The sequence below is a fragment of the Papio anubis genome, chromosome 16 (assembly GCF_008728515.1).
Source record: "Papio anubis isolate 15944 chromosome 16, Panubis1.0, whole genome shotgun sequence".
In the NCBI taxonomy this organism is placed as follows: domain Eukaryota; kingdom Metazoa; phylum Chordata; class Mammalia; order Primates; family Cercopithecidae; genus Papio; species Papio anubis.
The window spans coordinates 13616068-13632874 of record NC_044991.1 but is presented as its reverse complement, the minus strand read 5'-3'; the positions used below and the strand labels follow the sequence as shown (position 1 = coordinate 13632874).

At 55.0% G+C, this 16807-nt stretch overlaps 1 protein-coding gene and 1 long non-coding RNA gene across 3 annotated transcripts in view; one reads left to right on the top strand and one right to left on the bottom strand.

The window, feature by feature from the left end:
• TMPRSS6 (transmembrane serine protease 6) overlaps positions 1–16807 on the bottom strand; it is a 39916-nt gene that overhangs the window by 5679 nt on the left and 17430 nt on the right. For both annotated transcript variants that reach the window (XM_031656326.1, XM_031656327.1), the window contains 6 exons: positions 13981–14117; positions 12432–12544; positions 12000–12109; positions 2941–3086; positions 2414–2512; positions 1337–1450 (listed from right to left, as the gene is read on the bottom strand). In XM_031656326.1, coding sequence (XP_031512186.1) covers positions 1337–1450; positions 2414–2512; positions 2941–3086; positions 12000–12109; positions 12432–12544; positions 13981–14117 — 719 coding nt within the window. The remainder of the gene's footprint in view (positions 1–1336; positions 1451–2413; positions 2513–2940; positions 3087–11999; positions 12110–12431; positions 12545–13980; positions 14118–16807) is intronic.
• LOC116270732 lies at positions 9051–10370 on the top strand. The gene is made up of 3 exons (XR_004178898.1): positions 9051–9132; positions 10107–10186; positions 10281–10370. It is a non-coding gene; the product is annotated as an uncharacterized LOC116270732 (long non-coding RNA).

The following is a 16807-nucleotide window of genomic DNA, read 5'->3' as shown; positions in this document are numbered from 1 at the left end:
CCCCGCACCCCCAGCCCCTCCACTGAGACTGGTCTGTTGAGTGCAAAGCAGTGTCTCCATTCTCAGACTGGAGCTCCTGACCACAAGATCATGCCTCCCCCTCTGGTGTGGAACTTCAAAGCAGAACTGTGCCTCTACTCAGACCAGAGTCCCCACCTAGCCTGGCAGTCTCCCAGGCTCTGGCCCTGCCCGGTTGCCACCTTTTCCTCCCTGCTCTTCACTGTAAAGAACTTTCCACTCCACCACTTGGTTTTTGCCTCTCTCCTTTCCTCCTGCCCATTTAAGTTTTAGCTCCCACCAAGGGCCAAACGCCTACCTCCTCCAGGAAGCTTTTCATGTATGACCTCCTCCCTGCCCCACAATCTACCTACACGGCAGGAGAGTCACTCATCGTATCGTCCTAACAGATAAGCCTTGGAAGGCAGGGGCCGCATCTCTGCTGTTTTATTCCCACTTCCTCACTGCACCTTGCCTATTGCTGGATAGTCTGCAAGTGATGGTCAGTTGGTCAGTTGGGTGGGTAGATGGATGGATGGATAAATAGACCCAGACAGAAGATTGAGCAGAAAAGCCAATGGGTGGAGTGGTGGTCCATTAGGGAGACTGACAGCTAGAAGGTTGGATAAATGTGTGGATGTAAGGACCAGTGGATAGACAGGGTGCTAGGGAGATCAGTGGATGGGTAGGTGGATGGGTGGGGTGGATGGATGGATGGATGGATGGTAGATGGATGGATGGATGGATGATGGAGGAAGGAAGGAAGGGATAGATGGATGGATGGATGGATGATGGATGGATGGATGGATGATGGATGGATGGATGGATGGATGGATGGATGGATGGATGATGAATGGATGGATGGATGGATGGATGGATGGATGGATGGATGGATGATGGATGGTGGATGGATGGATGGATGGATGGATGGATGGATGATGGATGGGTGGATGGATGGATGAATGGATGATGGATGGATGATGGATTGATGATGGATGGATGGATGGACAGATGGATGGAACAGTGGCCATTACAGGCAGGTAGTCAGCCAAACTAATAAGTGGGTAGATTGACAGTTTGATGATAGAGAAATCAGTGGTTACAAAGGTCAGTAGATGCATGGATAAATGGGTAGCTGTATGAATTGATGGACAGACAGGGTGATTGGAGACCAGAAGATAGATGAATGGATGGATGGATGGATGGATAGATATACAGGTGTAAATACAGAGGGGTTGGTGGGTGTTGGGACAAGAAGCTAGAAACCTTTGCTGAAGCATGTAGCAGGCCTAGACTGCCTTTGGTGTCCCTCCAGACACTCAGCCAGGCCCTGTCCTACCTTCCTGGCACCGCTCTTCATCGCTGCCGTTGAGACAGTCAGGCTGCCCGTCACAGACCTTAAGCAGTGAGATGCACGTGCTGTCCTCTTGGCACTGGAATGTGGCTCTGCAAACTGTGTGGAGACACAGAGAGGGGACAGGTGGGAGGAAGCCAGAGGAGCCAGCCAGGGCTTGGCAATGCCTGTGGAAGGTGTGCTGTATTGCACATTACCGATCACAAATCTCTCTCTGCTACTTTACTTTAAATTAATTTAATTTAATTTTATTATTTTTTTTTCAAGACGGAATCTCGCTCTTGTCATGAAGGCTGGAGTGCAATGGCACGATCTCACCGCAACCTCCCAGGTTCAAGCGATTCTCCTGCCTCAGACTCCCAAGTAGCTGGGATTACAGGCTCCTGCCACCACACCCAGCTAATTATTGTACTTTTTGTAGAGACAGGGTTTCACCATGTTGACCAGGCTGATCTTGAACTCCTGACCTCAGTTGATCCGCTCCCCCAAAGTGCTGGGATTACAGGCGTGAGCCACTGCGCCCGGCCTCTTTCTCTGCTACTTTACGCCCAAAGTTTCACAGCAACCTTGTGAGATACCCCATTTCATTGGTGGAAACAGATGAGGCGCCTTGTCCAAGGTCACTCGGCTGAGCCAGAACTTGAAGCCAGATGTTCAGTTTCCAAATATGAGGCACCTCCCCCAGCACCGTGGCAGGATCACCCCCACCGGCCATGAACATCTTGCTTCCCTCTTCCCACATATTTAAACCTTTGACAGGGCAGAGGAGGGGGACATCTCCCTCACCCATTCTGTTCCTTCTTGGAAGGCTGGCTGGGACAGGGGTGGGGGTGATAGCCCTGAGCTGGAAGTCAGGAGACCTGGCTCCCCACTTGTCCCTGCCACTGTCCCACGAGGTGGTCTCATCTTGCCACCCCCGCACAGTGAGCGAACCCCACTTCCTGGGTGTTGATAATGGAAGCTACATGTAGGAGTGGGGTCTCCACTCAGCTCAGAGCAGGGAAGGTGAGGAGGGAGGAGGGATTGGCGGGGAGAGGAGGGATGTGCGGGCGGGTTGCTCACCGCAGTTTCTCTCATCCAGGCCATTGGGGCAGTCCTTGACCCCATCACAGGCAGGGACGCAGAGTCCGTTCACAGAGCAGAGGAACTCTCCAGGGCAGGCTGCGAAACCACAGGGGACCGTGGAGGCAGGGAGGGCGCCGTTAGGCCATGCATACCCCCGAAGGCACACAAAGACATGCATGCACCTGTTCACTCACACACACATGGACAGGCACCATGTGTTCCTGGGCACCTGTGTACACATTCCAAGCGGACATACATATCCAGACACACGCACAGGCTATGTATGAGTGTGTATTCTTGCAAACCCATGTGGCTGCCTTGCACACGTGGGCACACACAAAGCTGCATAAATTTGTGCAAGCACAAACACACTCTCTCTCTCTCTCTCTCTCTCTCTCTCTCTCTCTCTCCCCCTCCTTTTGTTCGGCCTCATAAGCAGCTGCCTACAGCCCCCTTGGTGGTTCCAGGGATGGCCAAGAGGCAGGGAGTCACTGCAGGGGGTTCCCCTGGCTGCCCATACTCACGGTCCGACTGGTTGTACAAGCCATAGTGCACCCGCACACCAGGCCCTGTGAGGGAGATCTGGGAGGTGAAATTGATGGTGATGCCGGCTGTGGCCACCACGGGGATCCTCTCGGCGTAAGGCTGCAGGATGCGCAAGCCACACAGCCTGGGGGAAATCAGACACAACTCAGGGCTGCACTGGCTGGTCTCCTGGGTCCCGTGCACAGAGCAAGGACAGGGCAGCCAGAGGGGCAGGGGGAGCTGCACCCCCACTGCGCCTCCTCTGCCCTGATTTCTCCCTTGGGTGACTGTTCACCCCCAGAGTCATCTTCTAGAAAGTAGCCTGGCTATATCACTCCCCTGCTCAAAATTCTTCAATGGCTTGCCAGATAAAACTCAATTCTAGTCACAGTGACCTGTGAACTGTGAGGTTCTAGCAAGTCAGGGTCCTTCTTTGAGCCTCACTTTCCTCCCTTATAAAACAAGAAAAATTGGCCAGGAGCAGTGGCTCACACCTGTAATCCCAGCATTTTGAGAGGCCGAGGTGGGTGGATCACCTGAGGTCAGGAGTTCGAGACCAGCCTGACCAACATGGAGAAACCCCGTCGCTACTAAAAATACAAAATTAGCCGGGTGTGGTGGCGCATGCCTGTAATCCCAGCTACTCTGGAGGCTGAGGCAGGAAAATCTCTTGAACCCAGGAGGTGGAGGTTTCGGTGAGCCGAGATTGCACCATTGCACTCCAGCCTGGGCAATAAGGGCACGAAACTACATCTAAAAAAGAAAGGAGGGAGAGAGAGAGAGAGGGAGGGAGGAAGGGAGGGAGGGAGGAAGGAAGGAAGGAAAAATTATTTCTGTTGACCTTGAATCTGACAAAAGGCTTCAGTGTGTCAGTCGAGGCAAAAGCCCTTGACTGGCCCACTGTCCACAGATGTGCAAGGCCATTCGCCTTGAGGTTGGTGTGGGACGAGGGGGCAGCAGTGTTCCCCATTTAGGCACCAACCCTCCTGCCTCCTTGTGACACTGTGGGTTTGAGGGAAGGACCAGTCCTTCTCCCATGACCAGTAACTTAGTGCTGATGGGCAGCACCTTCTCCGTGCATGGCCTCACGGGGTGGGACCACCCGCAGCTGTGGGAGCACCCTCACATCCCTGCTGGAGAACACCGTCCCTGCTCCCCTGCCACACCACCACCAAGAAGATATACTTGTTTAAACAGAGCAGGTGGGGGAACCTCCAGAGAGGCTGAGTCTTTCTCTCCTACCAGAGAACAGGTAGGAGCCCTCCCGTCTCTAGGTCATAGGCTCAGGGGCTCCTCCTGCAGAGAGTCCAGCACACCTAGTCCCCCAGAGTGAGTGGGCAGCGGCATGCCTTCTCAGAGTGGGTGTAACCACTCCCCGAGAACAGTGGAACCCTCCCTCCACAGCCGCCGGGGGTTCCTTTTCATCCCAGGTGGGACACGCTTGCAGAACAGATGGGGACAGCTTCCTCAGCTCATAGAAATGCCCGCCACAGAGCAAATCAGAGCGCTTTGCAGATGGGGAAAACACACCCAGGGCGCAGGCTGAAAATCTGCAGGGACAGCTGAAAATGCCCCTGGCAGAGAAAGCAGAAGGAAATCCAGAGAGCATCAGGAATAACCCTGAGGGCCGATGGAGATACCCCACAGCAAATCCAAACCCCTCGGAGCCAGCCATGATTCCCAGGGGCCAGGCACTTCCCCAGAACTTCTAGAACGTGGTAAGCACTTAACCGTTCAATAAGTTAATCAATTCACCAGCCACTGAACAGCTGAAGATGAGCTTTGAGGCTGTTTTAACATCTCAAGGTGTGTGGCTGGGGCTGAGCCTCATCGGCTATGGCATCACAAGGCCTCGTTGCACGGGGATTCTGAGGTTCAAGCAGCACCTCCCCCCAGGGAGGGAGGAATTGCTCTCATCCCATTTTACAGATGAGGCTCATGAGCGCAGGAGCCAAGGTGTCGTCAGAATCTGGCCTCAGGGCCCAGAAGAGCTCACCTAGCTTGCTTGGCGGGAGGGATCCTGATTCCCACTGCACCAGTAGCTCTGAGGTCTGAGCCCCCTACATCCCCCATGTCCTCCACAGACTTGGCCTAGACTCTGGCACCCCCATAAGTCTATCTGGCCACAGTGATCACGATCTTACCCTTACACCAACCAGCAGTTCTCAGAGCACAGTCAGGGGACCCCCTGGGGTCCAAAAGTCTTTTTTTTTTTAGTAACATTCAGATGTCATTTGCCTTTTTTGCCCTCATTCTCTCATAAGGTGACAGATGAGTTTTCCAGAGACTACGTGATGTGTGACATCGGGACTGATGGAACTCGGAGGCAGATTCGAAGGTCCCGCCTGTGGTCTGTGAAGCCAGTTGTTAAAGAAATGTACAAAAATGTAAAAGGACAGTACTCTTGCCACTAAATGTTTTTGCTTTTGGAGAATGCAACTAATTTGCATAGAATATTGTTTATATTCAAATGTGTAATGGGCTGATAATTACATTAAAGGAATTAATAAACATTTTAAAATTTTGTTCCAATTTCTAATGCTACAGGTATAGATCTATAACCTGTATAAGCAACAACTCTTTAGGGTGCTCAGTCATTTTGCAGAGAGTAACTGGGTCCTGAGACAGAGCAGGTTGGGAGCCGCTGCCTCCCACCGTGGTTCCCCAGCCCAGCAGGGCCGGTGGGGGACAAGGCACCGCCAGGGGGCGCCCCTGAGCAAACCCGGCCCTCTTGCCCTCGTAAAACCCAGGAAACCCTGGTTTTGATGTCTGTTTATAAAGTTATCATGGATTGTTTTCCTCACAGAAGGACCTCAGGAAGTAGACAGGGGAGCCAGGGGTTGGGAAGGACTGGTCCGGGGAATGAGGAGTCAAGCACATCCCATGGGCCTTGGGGTGTCCCTCCCACAGTCACAGGGAGATTATGGAGAGACAGAGAAGGAACCCAAGCCGGGGTTGGAGGGGAGTGGAACGTTTCACCCTAGAAGCAACTGCGTAGAGGGCTGCAGTGTCACCCAAGCCTTGGGCAGGGGCTGTAAGGCAAAGGCACCTGTGCCTGCTACAGGAAGTTCTCTCTATTAACCTCCAGGGAGAGTCCTAGAACCAGCCTGTAGCTGGCAGCAACCTTTCCCCAAGGCTTCACCGCGTACCCGGGAAACTGTCTGCCTGGGTGGCATTTGGTTCTCACTCTGGAGGCCTGGAGCAGGGGTAGAGGTGGTGGACCCCTAGGACAAGCCTCTGCTTAGAAAGCACCAGAGAGGAATTCAAGGCAGGGGTTGAAATCTAGTGGCCCAGGGGGAGTCACTCAGCATAAAGACAATGTGTTTATGCAGCGTGTAGAAATTGCTTCATTGAGTCGCGAGCTAATTTCACATAATAATCCAGATTCTTGCTCCTCTAGAAGGAGAAGGAGAAGAGGAAGAGGAAGAGGAGGAAGAAGGAGGAGGAGGAGGAAGAAAGATGAAGAGGAAGAAAGGAGAAGGAGGAGGAGAAGGAGAAGAAGAGGAAGAAGAAAAAGAAGAAGAAAGAAGAGGAGGAGGAGAAACAGAAGAAGAGGAAGGGAGAAGGGAAAAGGAGAAGAAGGAGAAGGAGGAGGAGAAGGAGGAGGAGGAGAAGGAGGAAGAAGAAGAAGAGAAAGAAGGAAAGAAAGAAGGAAGGAAGGAAAGAAAGAAAGAGAAAGAAAGAAAGAAAAGAAAAGAAAGAAAGAAAGAAAAAAGAAAGAAGGAAGGAAGGAAAGAAGGAAGGAAGGAAAGAAAGAAAAGAGCCTGGAAAACTACCCCGGTCATAGGCTCTAGCCCTGGCCTGGCCCCTTGGCCCATCTGAGTTTTCTGTTTCTGCTGCAGAGCTTTCTAGGAGAGGGTGCACATTCTCTGGCTCTCCAGTGCCTCCTGTCCTTCAAGTGCTCCTCTCTAGCCCTCTCCAAGAAGCACCAGAAGCCTGACTGCTGCAATGCCTGCCAGTTCATCTCGGCTACAAAGTACTGAGTGTCTGAAGGCACATTTTTGCACTGTGTGGCCTGCCTTGCTTCCTCACCTCATTGAATATGGGGAATATTTCCTTCTTGCCTCATCCAGGAGGTACCCTGTCAGGAAGGGACCTGTCAGGAAGTACTGCCTGGAGGGATAAATGCATGGATGGGTGGATGGATGGAAGGGCGGGGAGAACACAAGAAGGAAGAAGGAAGGAAGGGTGCATGGGTGGATGAGTGCACACCACCATGCCCTTACCTACAAACAGGTTAAAGGGGAAGGAGGGTCACAGAAGGCAAGTGCTGAAGAGGGGAGGACAGCAACACCCAGCATGGCCAGAGCTCTGGACCTGGGGCTGCAGAGCTGAACTGACAGCCTGACTTTGCCCCAGGAATAAGCTGTGTGACCTTGGGTCACCCTCAGCAAGCTTTAGTTTTCACATTTGTAAAACGGGTGATCATATCTCCCTTGTGGCATGGTTTAAGGCATGCATAGGAAATGACTTCTTTGAAGCACCTGCTGACGTCAGGTTGTGAGCTCATGGAGGAAGTAGCTGGCGCTCTCCTGCATGGCCAGCCCAGCTCAGGTCAGCCACACTGAAATTCTCACTGAGCGTGTGTGGCTGCCGGCTGTACTGGCCACCAGGGCTCCAGAGAACACAAGGGCGACCCAACAGCCAGGCCAGGCCAGGTCAGGGGTGGCTTCAGCTGGCCTAGGGAACCCATGATTCTGCCTGTCCCCACTGGCTGGGAGTGAGTGGAAATGGTGGGGCGGATCACAAGAGAAGTGATGTCACAGGAGAGGAAGCTGGCGGGAGGCAGGTTCCCAGAAAGGGGGAAGCCTGTGCTTTGGTGGCAGCCCGTGAGAGTGGCTTCTGCGAAACGGAGCAGCCGTGGTCAGATCTCACAGGCCAAGTCCTTCTACCACCCTCAGGCCTCTCAAGCGCATGAGGCCTCAGCTGGGCTCAAGCGGGCACCAGGAGAAGCTAGGTAGACAGCAGGTAGGTCGGGGTGAAGGAGGCACCACGGGGTCAGAGGAGTCAGGTGAGGTGCCTAAGGATGCTCAGCCCGTGGGGGGCCCAGGCCAGCCTTTCCTCATCACTACGCTGGCACTTGAGGGTTAAGATACCCTCTCCCCTGACACACCCTCTCCATCAATGGGCATTCTGGGCCAAAGGACTGCACCTCCCCCCTCCCTAAAGTGCCTTGTCTGAAAATCTGCTCTTCCCTAGACCTCTCATGTCTTTGCCACCCACACAAGCAGATTTCCAACATCGCTCATTCTAAGAATTTCTCAGCATCTACATGGGATGATCACTATCGCCCATGATCATAACTAGAGGGCACGGTGTCCCAGTGCAGATGGTTCGCAGGTGCCACCTCTGCCTTCCCTTCCACAGTCATTCGCACAGGAGGAGTCTGCGGGGAGGGGACAAGAGTCTGCCCCTGGGGATCCTGGACCCTTAATGAAAGTCTGAGAAGAAAGGGCTGGGACTTCCCAGGCCACTCTGCAGCTGGTGGGACAGCCACAGAAACCATCCATCCCCCCATCCGGATGCCGGTGGGTTGGCTGGGGATGGCTGAGGGAGTCACCAGCTGGCATGGGCCACTAGAGGCCCAGAGGGAAGAATCGCACACGTGGACCACACACACATGCACACACACGTGCACAGACATGCATGGACGCACGCACACAGACATGCATCTGTGCACCCACGTGCACTCCGGATCAGGCTGCCTGGCCTTAGGTCTGGCTCAACGAGCTGGGTGACTTTGTGCAAATTACTTCGTGTCTCTGTCTTGGGTGTCTCACTGGTCTATGAAGTCTGTACAGGCACGTGATTCCTCGCTGGGTTGTTGAGGCTGAAAGAGCCAGCACCGTAAACCCCTCAGCTTGTGCCTGCCCAGAGCGGAGTGACAGCCGGTGAGGAACGCAGGGTCGCTGCACTTGACCCACGCCTGCGTGTGCAGTGTTCTCCATGCACTGTCTCACTTAGTCTTCCCAGGGCGGGGGTCTCTTTCACGACCTTTTTTCAGATGAGTTACCTGAGGCTGGGAGATCTAAGTCCTCGCCCAGGTAGGAAGCAGAAGAGACAGGTGCTGAGCCCTGGCCTGTCTGGTTTCGACACTAAAGCGCTTTCCACCTCACCAGCCTGACTTGGAATGGCCTTTGGCCAGGAATTAATAAATGCAACTTGTATGGGAGACAGCATCTCCCTGATGGGTAAGTAATCAAAGGTTGGGGCTGGCCTGAACCCCTTGTTTCACAGACAAGGAAGGGAGCGCATCTAGAGATCTATGCAAACCCTGACGCCAGATTCCACTGAGCACTTCCACCCCCATGTGGCAAGGGAGGCCTGGACAGAGAGAGGGGAGCTATGGGGGCACGGGGAACTGCCAGGCCTCATCCTCACCACCCAGCCACCGCTTAGCTACACCCTGACGTCCATGTCCACCACTGAAAGGCAGAAAAGACAGGGACAAAAGGCCAAGTCCTTTTAACCATCGCTGATCCCAGTTTCCCCACCTGTACCGTAGGTTGGGTGCTAGGACCAGTCCAGCCCACACGTTCTATAGCTCAATGGTGCTCAGAGACTCTGGGGAGATCCCTCCACCCCATTGGAAGCTGTCCTAGTGCCTCAAATTCACCAATGAGGCATCATTCCTTTGGATTAGGGAAAAGATTCTCCCATCCGTGTTCCACACTCTCTCTGTCATTACCCAAGGGTAGCTCACGAAGTCCCTGTCTCCCCAGTACCCAGACCCTTGCCTGACTGCATCAGGGAGGGAGGAGGGCCCTCCCCCAGGAAGCATGGGGTGGAGCATCCTTTGGCCTGCTGTTTGTGGCTGGTGGGGTATGGGAGAGACCCCAACTGTGGACCCATCTGCATGTTACCTAATCCTGCTGAGCCTTGATTTTCTTCTCTGGGAAATGGGAACGGTGCCGATGACCACACAGGTTGTTGGGCCAATGCACTGAACACCTGTCTTAGCCCCTAACTCCAGGCCACTGAACTCCCCACAACCCCTGAATGCTGGGGCCCCACCTCTGGCAAATGGAATTGCCATGGGGGTGAGGGATGAGATGGGGGTGTCAGATCCAAGAGTGTTCCTTCTCCTTTCTGAGCCTCCCTGAGACATAAAGTTCAGCTCTGGGGTAGGGAGGGAGGCAGGAAAACATGTTCTCATCATTCGCAGAACTGTGAATCATGGATCCATCTCAGGGTCACCCTGCGGGTTCCTGTGAGCGGGGGTGAGGCCAGCCATCCTCAGCCTAAGTGAGCAGCAAGGCAGCCCCAAGGGAGCTCCATGAGGGTCAGGGCAACCATTCCCAGAGGTGCCCCCATCATGCTACAGATGCCTTCTCTCCAGACAGCACAGACCTGATGTCACCGAACCAGCATGTCACCCCAGCAGCACAGGCCTGATGTCACACTCCATCAGCATATCATCACCAAATGCAAAGCCCTGAAGCCACTGTTTCACCATGTCACCCCCAACAGCACAGGCCTGAAGTCACACCCCATGTCACCCCCAGCAGCACAGGCCCAAAGTCACTCCCCATGTCACCCCCAACAGCATAGTCCTAAATCATACCATGGGTAATTCTTCTCCTTTCCTTTAATCCTAGTCCCAGATAAATTGCAAAAAGGAGTCAAGCAAACCTTGTCATTCTCTGTCACCTTTTGTCTGGATGATCCTTTTGAATAGGATCAACCAACAAGCAAATTACAAGTGTTGGTGAATGGGAACTCAGACCCCAGAAATCCAAGAAATCTAGAGCCCCAGAGCCTTGCAATTTTGGCATCTTCCAAGACTGGCATCTTGGATATTCAAACTCTGTGAAACCAAGAAATGATGAATCTTGCGTACTAGACTCTCAACCCATTAGGCCCCCAGAATTCTGGGGTTGGAAGGGAGGGCAGAGCCCAGTCTGTGATGAGGGGTAGTCTCCTCTTTCCTGACGCTGACACGATGACCGTTTTCACCCTGGATTCCCAGGGGAAGGGTCTCCCTGGCTCTGCCATCGCTGCTTCAATATTCCTCTTCTCTCTCCCCAAACCTCTGCTCCCCAACAATGGAGCCGTGGGAGGGCCTCCCTCTCCTCTTGCCCACCCTCCACCCTCTAAACAATATTACCTGCACCTGAGCCTTCTTCTCTCCCTCTGGGGTTGCTGGGATGATCCACACGTTTGAGATACGGAACCTCTCCTGTCTTAAATGCCCCTTCCTTGAATTGCCTAGTTCTCTTTTCTTCCCAGACAAATGAAAACCTGTCCATATACCCTGTCTCTGTTTCCCTGCCTCCCTGCCCACCCCAGGCCTCTGAAGCTGCTGGCACCACCCATGGCCGCCTGGTGGCCAGGCCCAGGGGGCACTTATTGGCCTCATGCCATAGTGACCCTGGTGATGGTGGTCGCTTAGCCTAACTCTGCTGTCTCTTGCTCACATCCCTGGAAGGACTCACTTCTTTGTCAGAAACTTAGTTACCAGAGGGGGCAAGGGCAAGAGCAGGGAAGAGGGCAAGTGCTCTGTTGGGGATTCGGGGGATCCAGGGCATCCGTGATTTCCATGTTACCCTGTGCAATGGGTTTGGACCTGGCTGTGCAGCAGGGGGTCATGATAAGGGAGAGGCCCCTTGGATGGTACACCTTGGGTTTAGGGGGAAGGCACCGAAGTGCCCATGAGTCCTGTGGCTCTGGAATCATTTTACTGAAGGATTGAGGGTGCCAGAGGGGGTTACAGCACCCAAGGAGATGAGACTATTTTGCTGTAATTAGAACCAACATCCAAGGTGTCTGATGACCAAGAGTGTCTGAGACTGCTGGGGTACCTAGAGGGGAAGCTGAGGCCAGAGCGGTGGGCTGGGACGAGGACAACAGGCCCAACACCAGCCCCAGCCACTGCTGGCTTCCCCTGCTGTCCCTCTGAGGCTGGGGACTTGGGCTTCCAATGAGGGGGTCACTTGTAGGGGAGGGAGGAGAGGGAGGGGGAGGGAGGAAAGGAAGCTGGAGGGAGGAGAGGAAGCTGGAGGGAGGAGAGGAAGCTGGAGGGAGGAGAGGAAGCTGGAGGGAGGAGAGGAAGTAGTACCTCCTGCTCTGGATTGTCCACTGGCCCTGGGTGCACGGCAAATCATACTTCTGCCTCCGCAGTGCATAGGCATCAAACCAGAGGGCCAAGCCGTAGTCCAGAGAGGGCACCTGGGAGGGAGGAGCGGGCCATCAGGTGGCCCATGGGGTGTGGCCAGGTTGGTGAACCCACCTCCCTAACAACAAAGAGAAGGAGACACAGAATCCCAGGTGGGGCTAAAGTCTGTCAGTCACTCAACAAACAGGCATTGCCGTGATCCACAGAGGGAGACCTCGCCCACACCCCTCTCCACCCTAGCAGGATTGGTACCCAGGGCTCAGCCTGTGGGCGCTTCAGCAGAAGCAGGACACTGCCCGCTCTCATCCCAGGTTACCGGGGACCGGTGCTGTGCTTGGGGCAGAGGACAGGTGGGCAGGCAGGGTGGGGTCTCACCGTGAGGTGCCAGGAGCAGTGGGTTCGGGGCGAGTAGTAGCTGGGGAAGTACGGGGTGCTGAGGACGCCCTGGGAGTCCAGCCTGTCATCCAGCGTCAGGTTCACCTCGCAGGCTGGACCAGGAGAGCAGCCATTACACGGGGTCCCCTGGCTGCACCTCCCAGCAGGCGAGCGCAGCTTGTAACCCCACCACCCCTACCACCTCTGCCAGCAAAGTGCTGTGGTTAAGCGTAACTGTGTGAACCTGGGTCTCAGTTTCCTCATCTGTAAAATGGGGACAATAATAGCACACACCTCATAGGGTAGTAAAGAGGATTAAAAAGACATAAAACATTCAAACAGCCTGGCATGTAGTAAGTGTGTGATCCGTGTTAGTTATTGACATTTGCGGGACAGCACTCGCCAGTTTACAAAATGCATTCACACCTGCGCAGGCCTCACGGTGGCGGCTGGGAGAGAGAGAGAGCTGTTCCCCTTTTCCAAGATGAGGTTCGGAGAAAAGGAGTGGCTTGGTTGAGGCTACACAGTGAGAAGCTGAGGGGTCCAGGGGTCAGGACAGGAGCACGCTCAGCTGCCCCGGCCATCTCTCCATGGGGCCAGGGCCCCCAAAGCCGTTTGTTCCCTCCTGCCTTAAGCCTGTGTCAGACTCCCAAGAGAACAGCTCTGCTACCCATTTAGAGCTCCAGCTTGGCCAGCTGGGGACCCTGGTCCCTGCCAGAGAGTTTAGGGATAAACCGAGAAGAGGGCGGGGACCCTGAGTGGGAGGGAGCAGACTGGGGACAAGGGTCGGGGGAGAAGCAGCTGCCAATACTCTGTGGCTTCCTCTCTGCCATCTTCCCCTCCCAAGCTCCAGAAATGGCAAAGTTTGAGCTTCCTGCCCAGAGGTATGGCTGGCCCCAGCCCAGGACAGCTGTCCAGTGCAGAGTGGGACGTGCCCTTCCTAGGAAGGGGGCAAGGAGGGAGGTCCTGAAGCAGGAGGAGGGTGGGGGCTGGGAGGGCAGTGGGGGACCTGTCACACCGGTGGCCCTGGCCTGGCTGTGCTGCCATCATGCCTCCCCAAGCTCCCTGTGCCCTCTTGGCCGTAAGCGGACTGTCTAGGGCAGAATCCAAGGAGTTCTGAGTCCTGCTGCAAACAGACCGGTGTTCCAGGCCCAGCCACTGGTGGGTGCCGAGGGAAGAGGGCAGGGAGGGGCAGAGGGGAGGGGACACAGGTCCAGGAGGGTGAGGAGGGAGGAGAGGCAGTCAGCACAGAAAAGAGAAAAGGAGGAAGAAGGATGGAGAGGGAAAGAGGAGAGAAGTGAGGGAGCAATGCCGGGAAGACAGAGACTGCGAACGGGTAGGAGGGTCAAGGGGCAGAGCGGGGTGGAAGTGCAAATGGCGGAAGGAAGAGTGGGGCCAGGATGGGGAGTGGAGAGCAGCAGGAGCTTCCAGAAACTTCCCTCTCCATCCCGTCCCCAAGTTAGGCAAAAAGGTGAGCAGTGAGCCCAGTGGAGGCCCCTGGGGTTCTACCACCACCCCTCCCCTGCCCCAGAGTCCCCTCACCCCTCACCCTGGAAGACCACCGGCTGCACGGAGAGCATAAAGGGGTCGTAGTAGCTGTGCAGGCCCTTCTTCCAGACCACCGCCATGATGGCCCCCGATGCCAGGACCTCCACCACAGGCTCCTGGCGGCTGCAGCCGTACACCCTGGCAGAACAGAAAAGCGGCAAGGCTGGGCCGGGGTCTGGGAGGGGAGTGGCAGGGAGGGTGGCAGGCAGCTGCTCTGGGATGGTGGATGAGAGTCTGGACATCTGGGTTCTGGACCCAGGTCTGCTACTAGAGACCGCTGTGTGTCCATGGGGAGTCTGTGTCTCCCTGGCCTCAGAGGACAGACTGAAGGCCCTCCAAGGACCAGGCCAGCTCCTTGGGTGAGAGAGGCCTGGAGGTTCCCCAGACTTCTGGAGCTTACAGTTCAATGATGATGGCTGGCTCAAGTCTCATGCTCCCTCCCCAGCCTCCTCCACCCTGCTACGGAATCACCTGTGACCCTTAGCATCCTTGGCAGGAAGACTAGACTGGCATCTGCAGGGGCCACCCCTTCTGGCTGCCTGCACTGCAACTCCTGGCCGTCTTCAAGGATGCGACAGGGAGAAGGCAGGTGTGGTCTGGTGACCCCCAGGGTGCCCCAGAAATCTGCCCAGAGCTTGGTGCCTGGGGGGCTCGGAACAAATAACCGTATCTTAGACTTCTGGGCTTTTAGAAATCTGGAATGTCAGCCCGGAAAAGACTCCAGTGACACTGTTGAAGTCAGCTTCTTGATTCCCAGATGGGGAAACTGAGGCCTCACCGGCAGTCCATGGCAGAGACAGGCCTGCGCTAGGCATTGCCTGTGATGGCTGGTACCCTCCCACATACACAGATGCCCCTGGTCTTCCTGTCTCAGACAGGGGTTCCCCAGCACCCCTTCACCCTCTCACCAACCTCCACCAAACTTCCCAGTGTCAATGACAATACCCTCTGGAGTCCCAGCGCATCTGATGGGCCAATTTATACGAAACTAACAGCCCTGCCTGCCCCTGAGTGGGTAACCCAATAGCCTCCCTGCCTGCCGACTGTGCGTGGGCACCTGGGCCTTGACAGGAGGAAGGGGTGCCGCTGGAGGGATTTCGGGCACCTTGGCAAGCGAGTACCTGAGCTCCTCCAAGCACAGCCTCAAAATCACTACACGTGGCATCCGAGCAGCCTGCAGCCGGTTGAAGGCGTGGTGTGCATAAGCCCAGGGGGTCTCCCTGGGAAGGTCTTGGTGCCCAGAGTCCAGAGATGGGGCAGTTCCTCTGGCCTCTTGCCAGGGGAGGGAGGTGGCCTCCAGTAGCAGGCACCACCCAGCTCGCCCCCCAGGCCCTCATCCCTTCTTCCTACCATTCCAGCTTGGTCTTCCTGCAGTGCTCTAGTCTCCCCAGCCAGACCGCGGCCCCCCCACCCTCCCACACAGCCATGTCTTTTTTGGCCTTACTGGCTCATCTTCCCTGGGAGGTGGAAGATACGATATCAGGATGGAAGAGACCTGGAGGTCACCTTTAATGGGGGCTTTCGCTTTCATTGTTGGGGGGGTTTATTTTATTTACCTAGCAGCAGAGCCCTTGTCAATGAAACATGGAACGCAGAAACGAAGCACATGGTTGAACCTGGGCAAGGGGCCACCTGCTCTGTCTTCCTGTCACCACCAAAGGCCCCCTCACTCCCATTCCCTAGCAGGTTTCTGGGGTACGAGCTTGAGAACCCCAAATGTTGTCTAACCTGTCATTTTAGAGCTTCTCCAAGGGTCTGGGATGAGGGAGCCACCAGGAGCCGCAGCGAGTAGGAACAGAGTTGGGCCTGGCAGTCAGGTCCCCTCCCAAGCTGAGGGGCACCTGGAGAAGCCCCAGGGGAAGCCCCCTAAGTGTCCCCACCCTTTTTGGACCTGGAAGTCAGATGGTGTCTGGCTTCTCTGTGCTTCCCAGAGCCCTCCAGGAACTCAGCCCACGCATATGCCGCAGATCTCAGAACTTTCAATAGCTCCCCACTTATCAAAGTCCAAATGGCTCCTGGTACTCCATGCCTTTTGTGGCCCAGTCCCAGTTAGACTATATATAATGATAACAATAATGGCTAGCATTTACTGGGCACTCACTATGTGTAAGGATCATGGTACAGATAGTCTGATTTAAATCCTCCAGTGATCCCGCAAGATGCAAGGTAAGAAGGTTCTGAGAGGCAAAGTAACTTAGGGCACACAGCTAGGAGGCAGGGGGTTCCCCATCACACCCCCACACCCCCACCCCACACACCAGGAAACCTCTCCGCTCTTACATTTAATCCATGAGCTCTGATGCATTGCTAGAGCTTGCAAAGCAGTACCACTTACATCATTCATTGGCTCACTCAAAATGGATACTGCACACCAACTGTGCGTTTGATCTAGGCACCAGGGCCCGGCAGTGAAGATATCCCCTCCCACTGAAAATCTAGTGTCTCATTTAAACCCCACCAGCAGCCTGGGAAGCAGGGAGGGTGGGTGCTCTGCCAGGAAGCAGTCAGGATTTAGGAATGAGCCCAGAGGTTGAAAGTCCAGGCTGCAGCCAGGCTCTGAAACATCCCAACAAGCCACAGTGCCTCCCAGAGCTGACTTTAGGGGTCATCTAGAACAATAGCTTTGTTACAAATGGGAAAACCAAGGCTCGGGGAGGGGAAGCGCCTCCAGTACACAACCATCTCCAGCCTCCTCTCTCCTATCCCCTCTAGGCTAGCTGTCCTGTCTCCCAGATACCCAGGCCCAAGGTCCTACCCCAACTTGTCTAAGAATGCTGTGTGTGACTTTTTTTTTTTTTTTTTGAGACAGTGTTCCCGCCTCTGTCGCC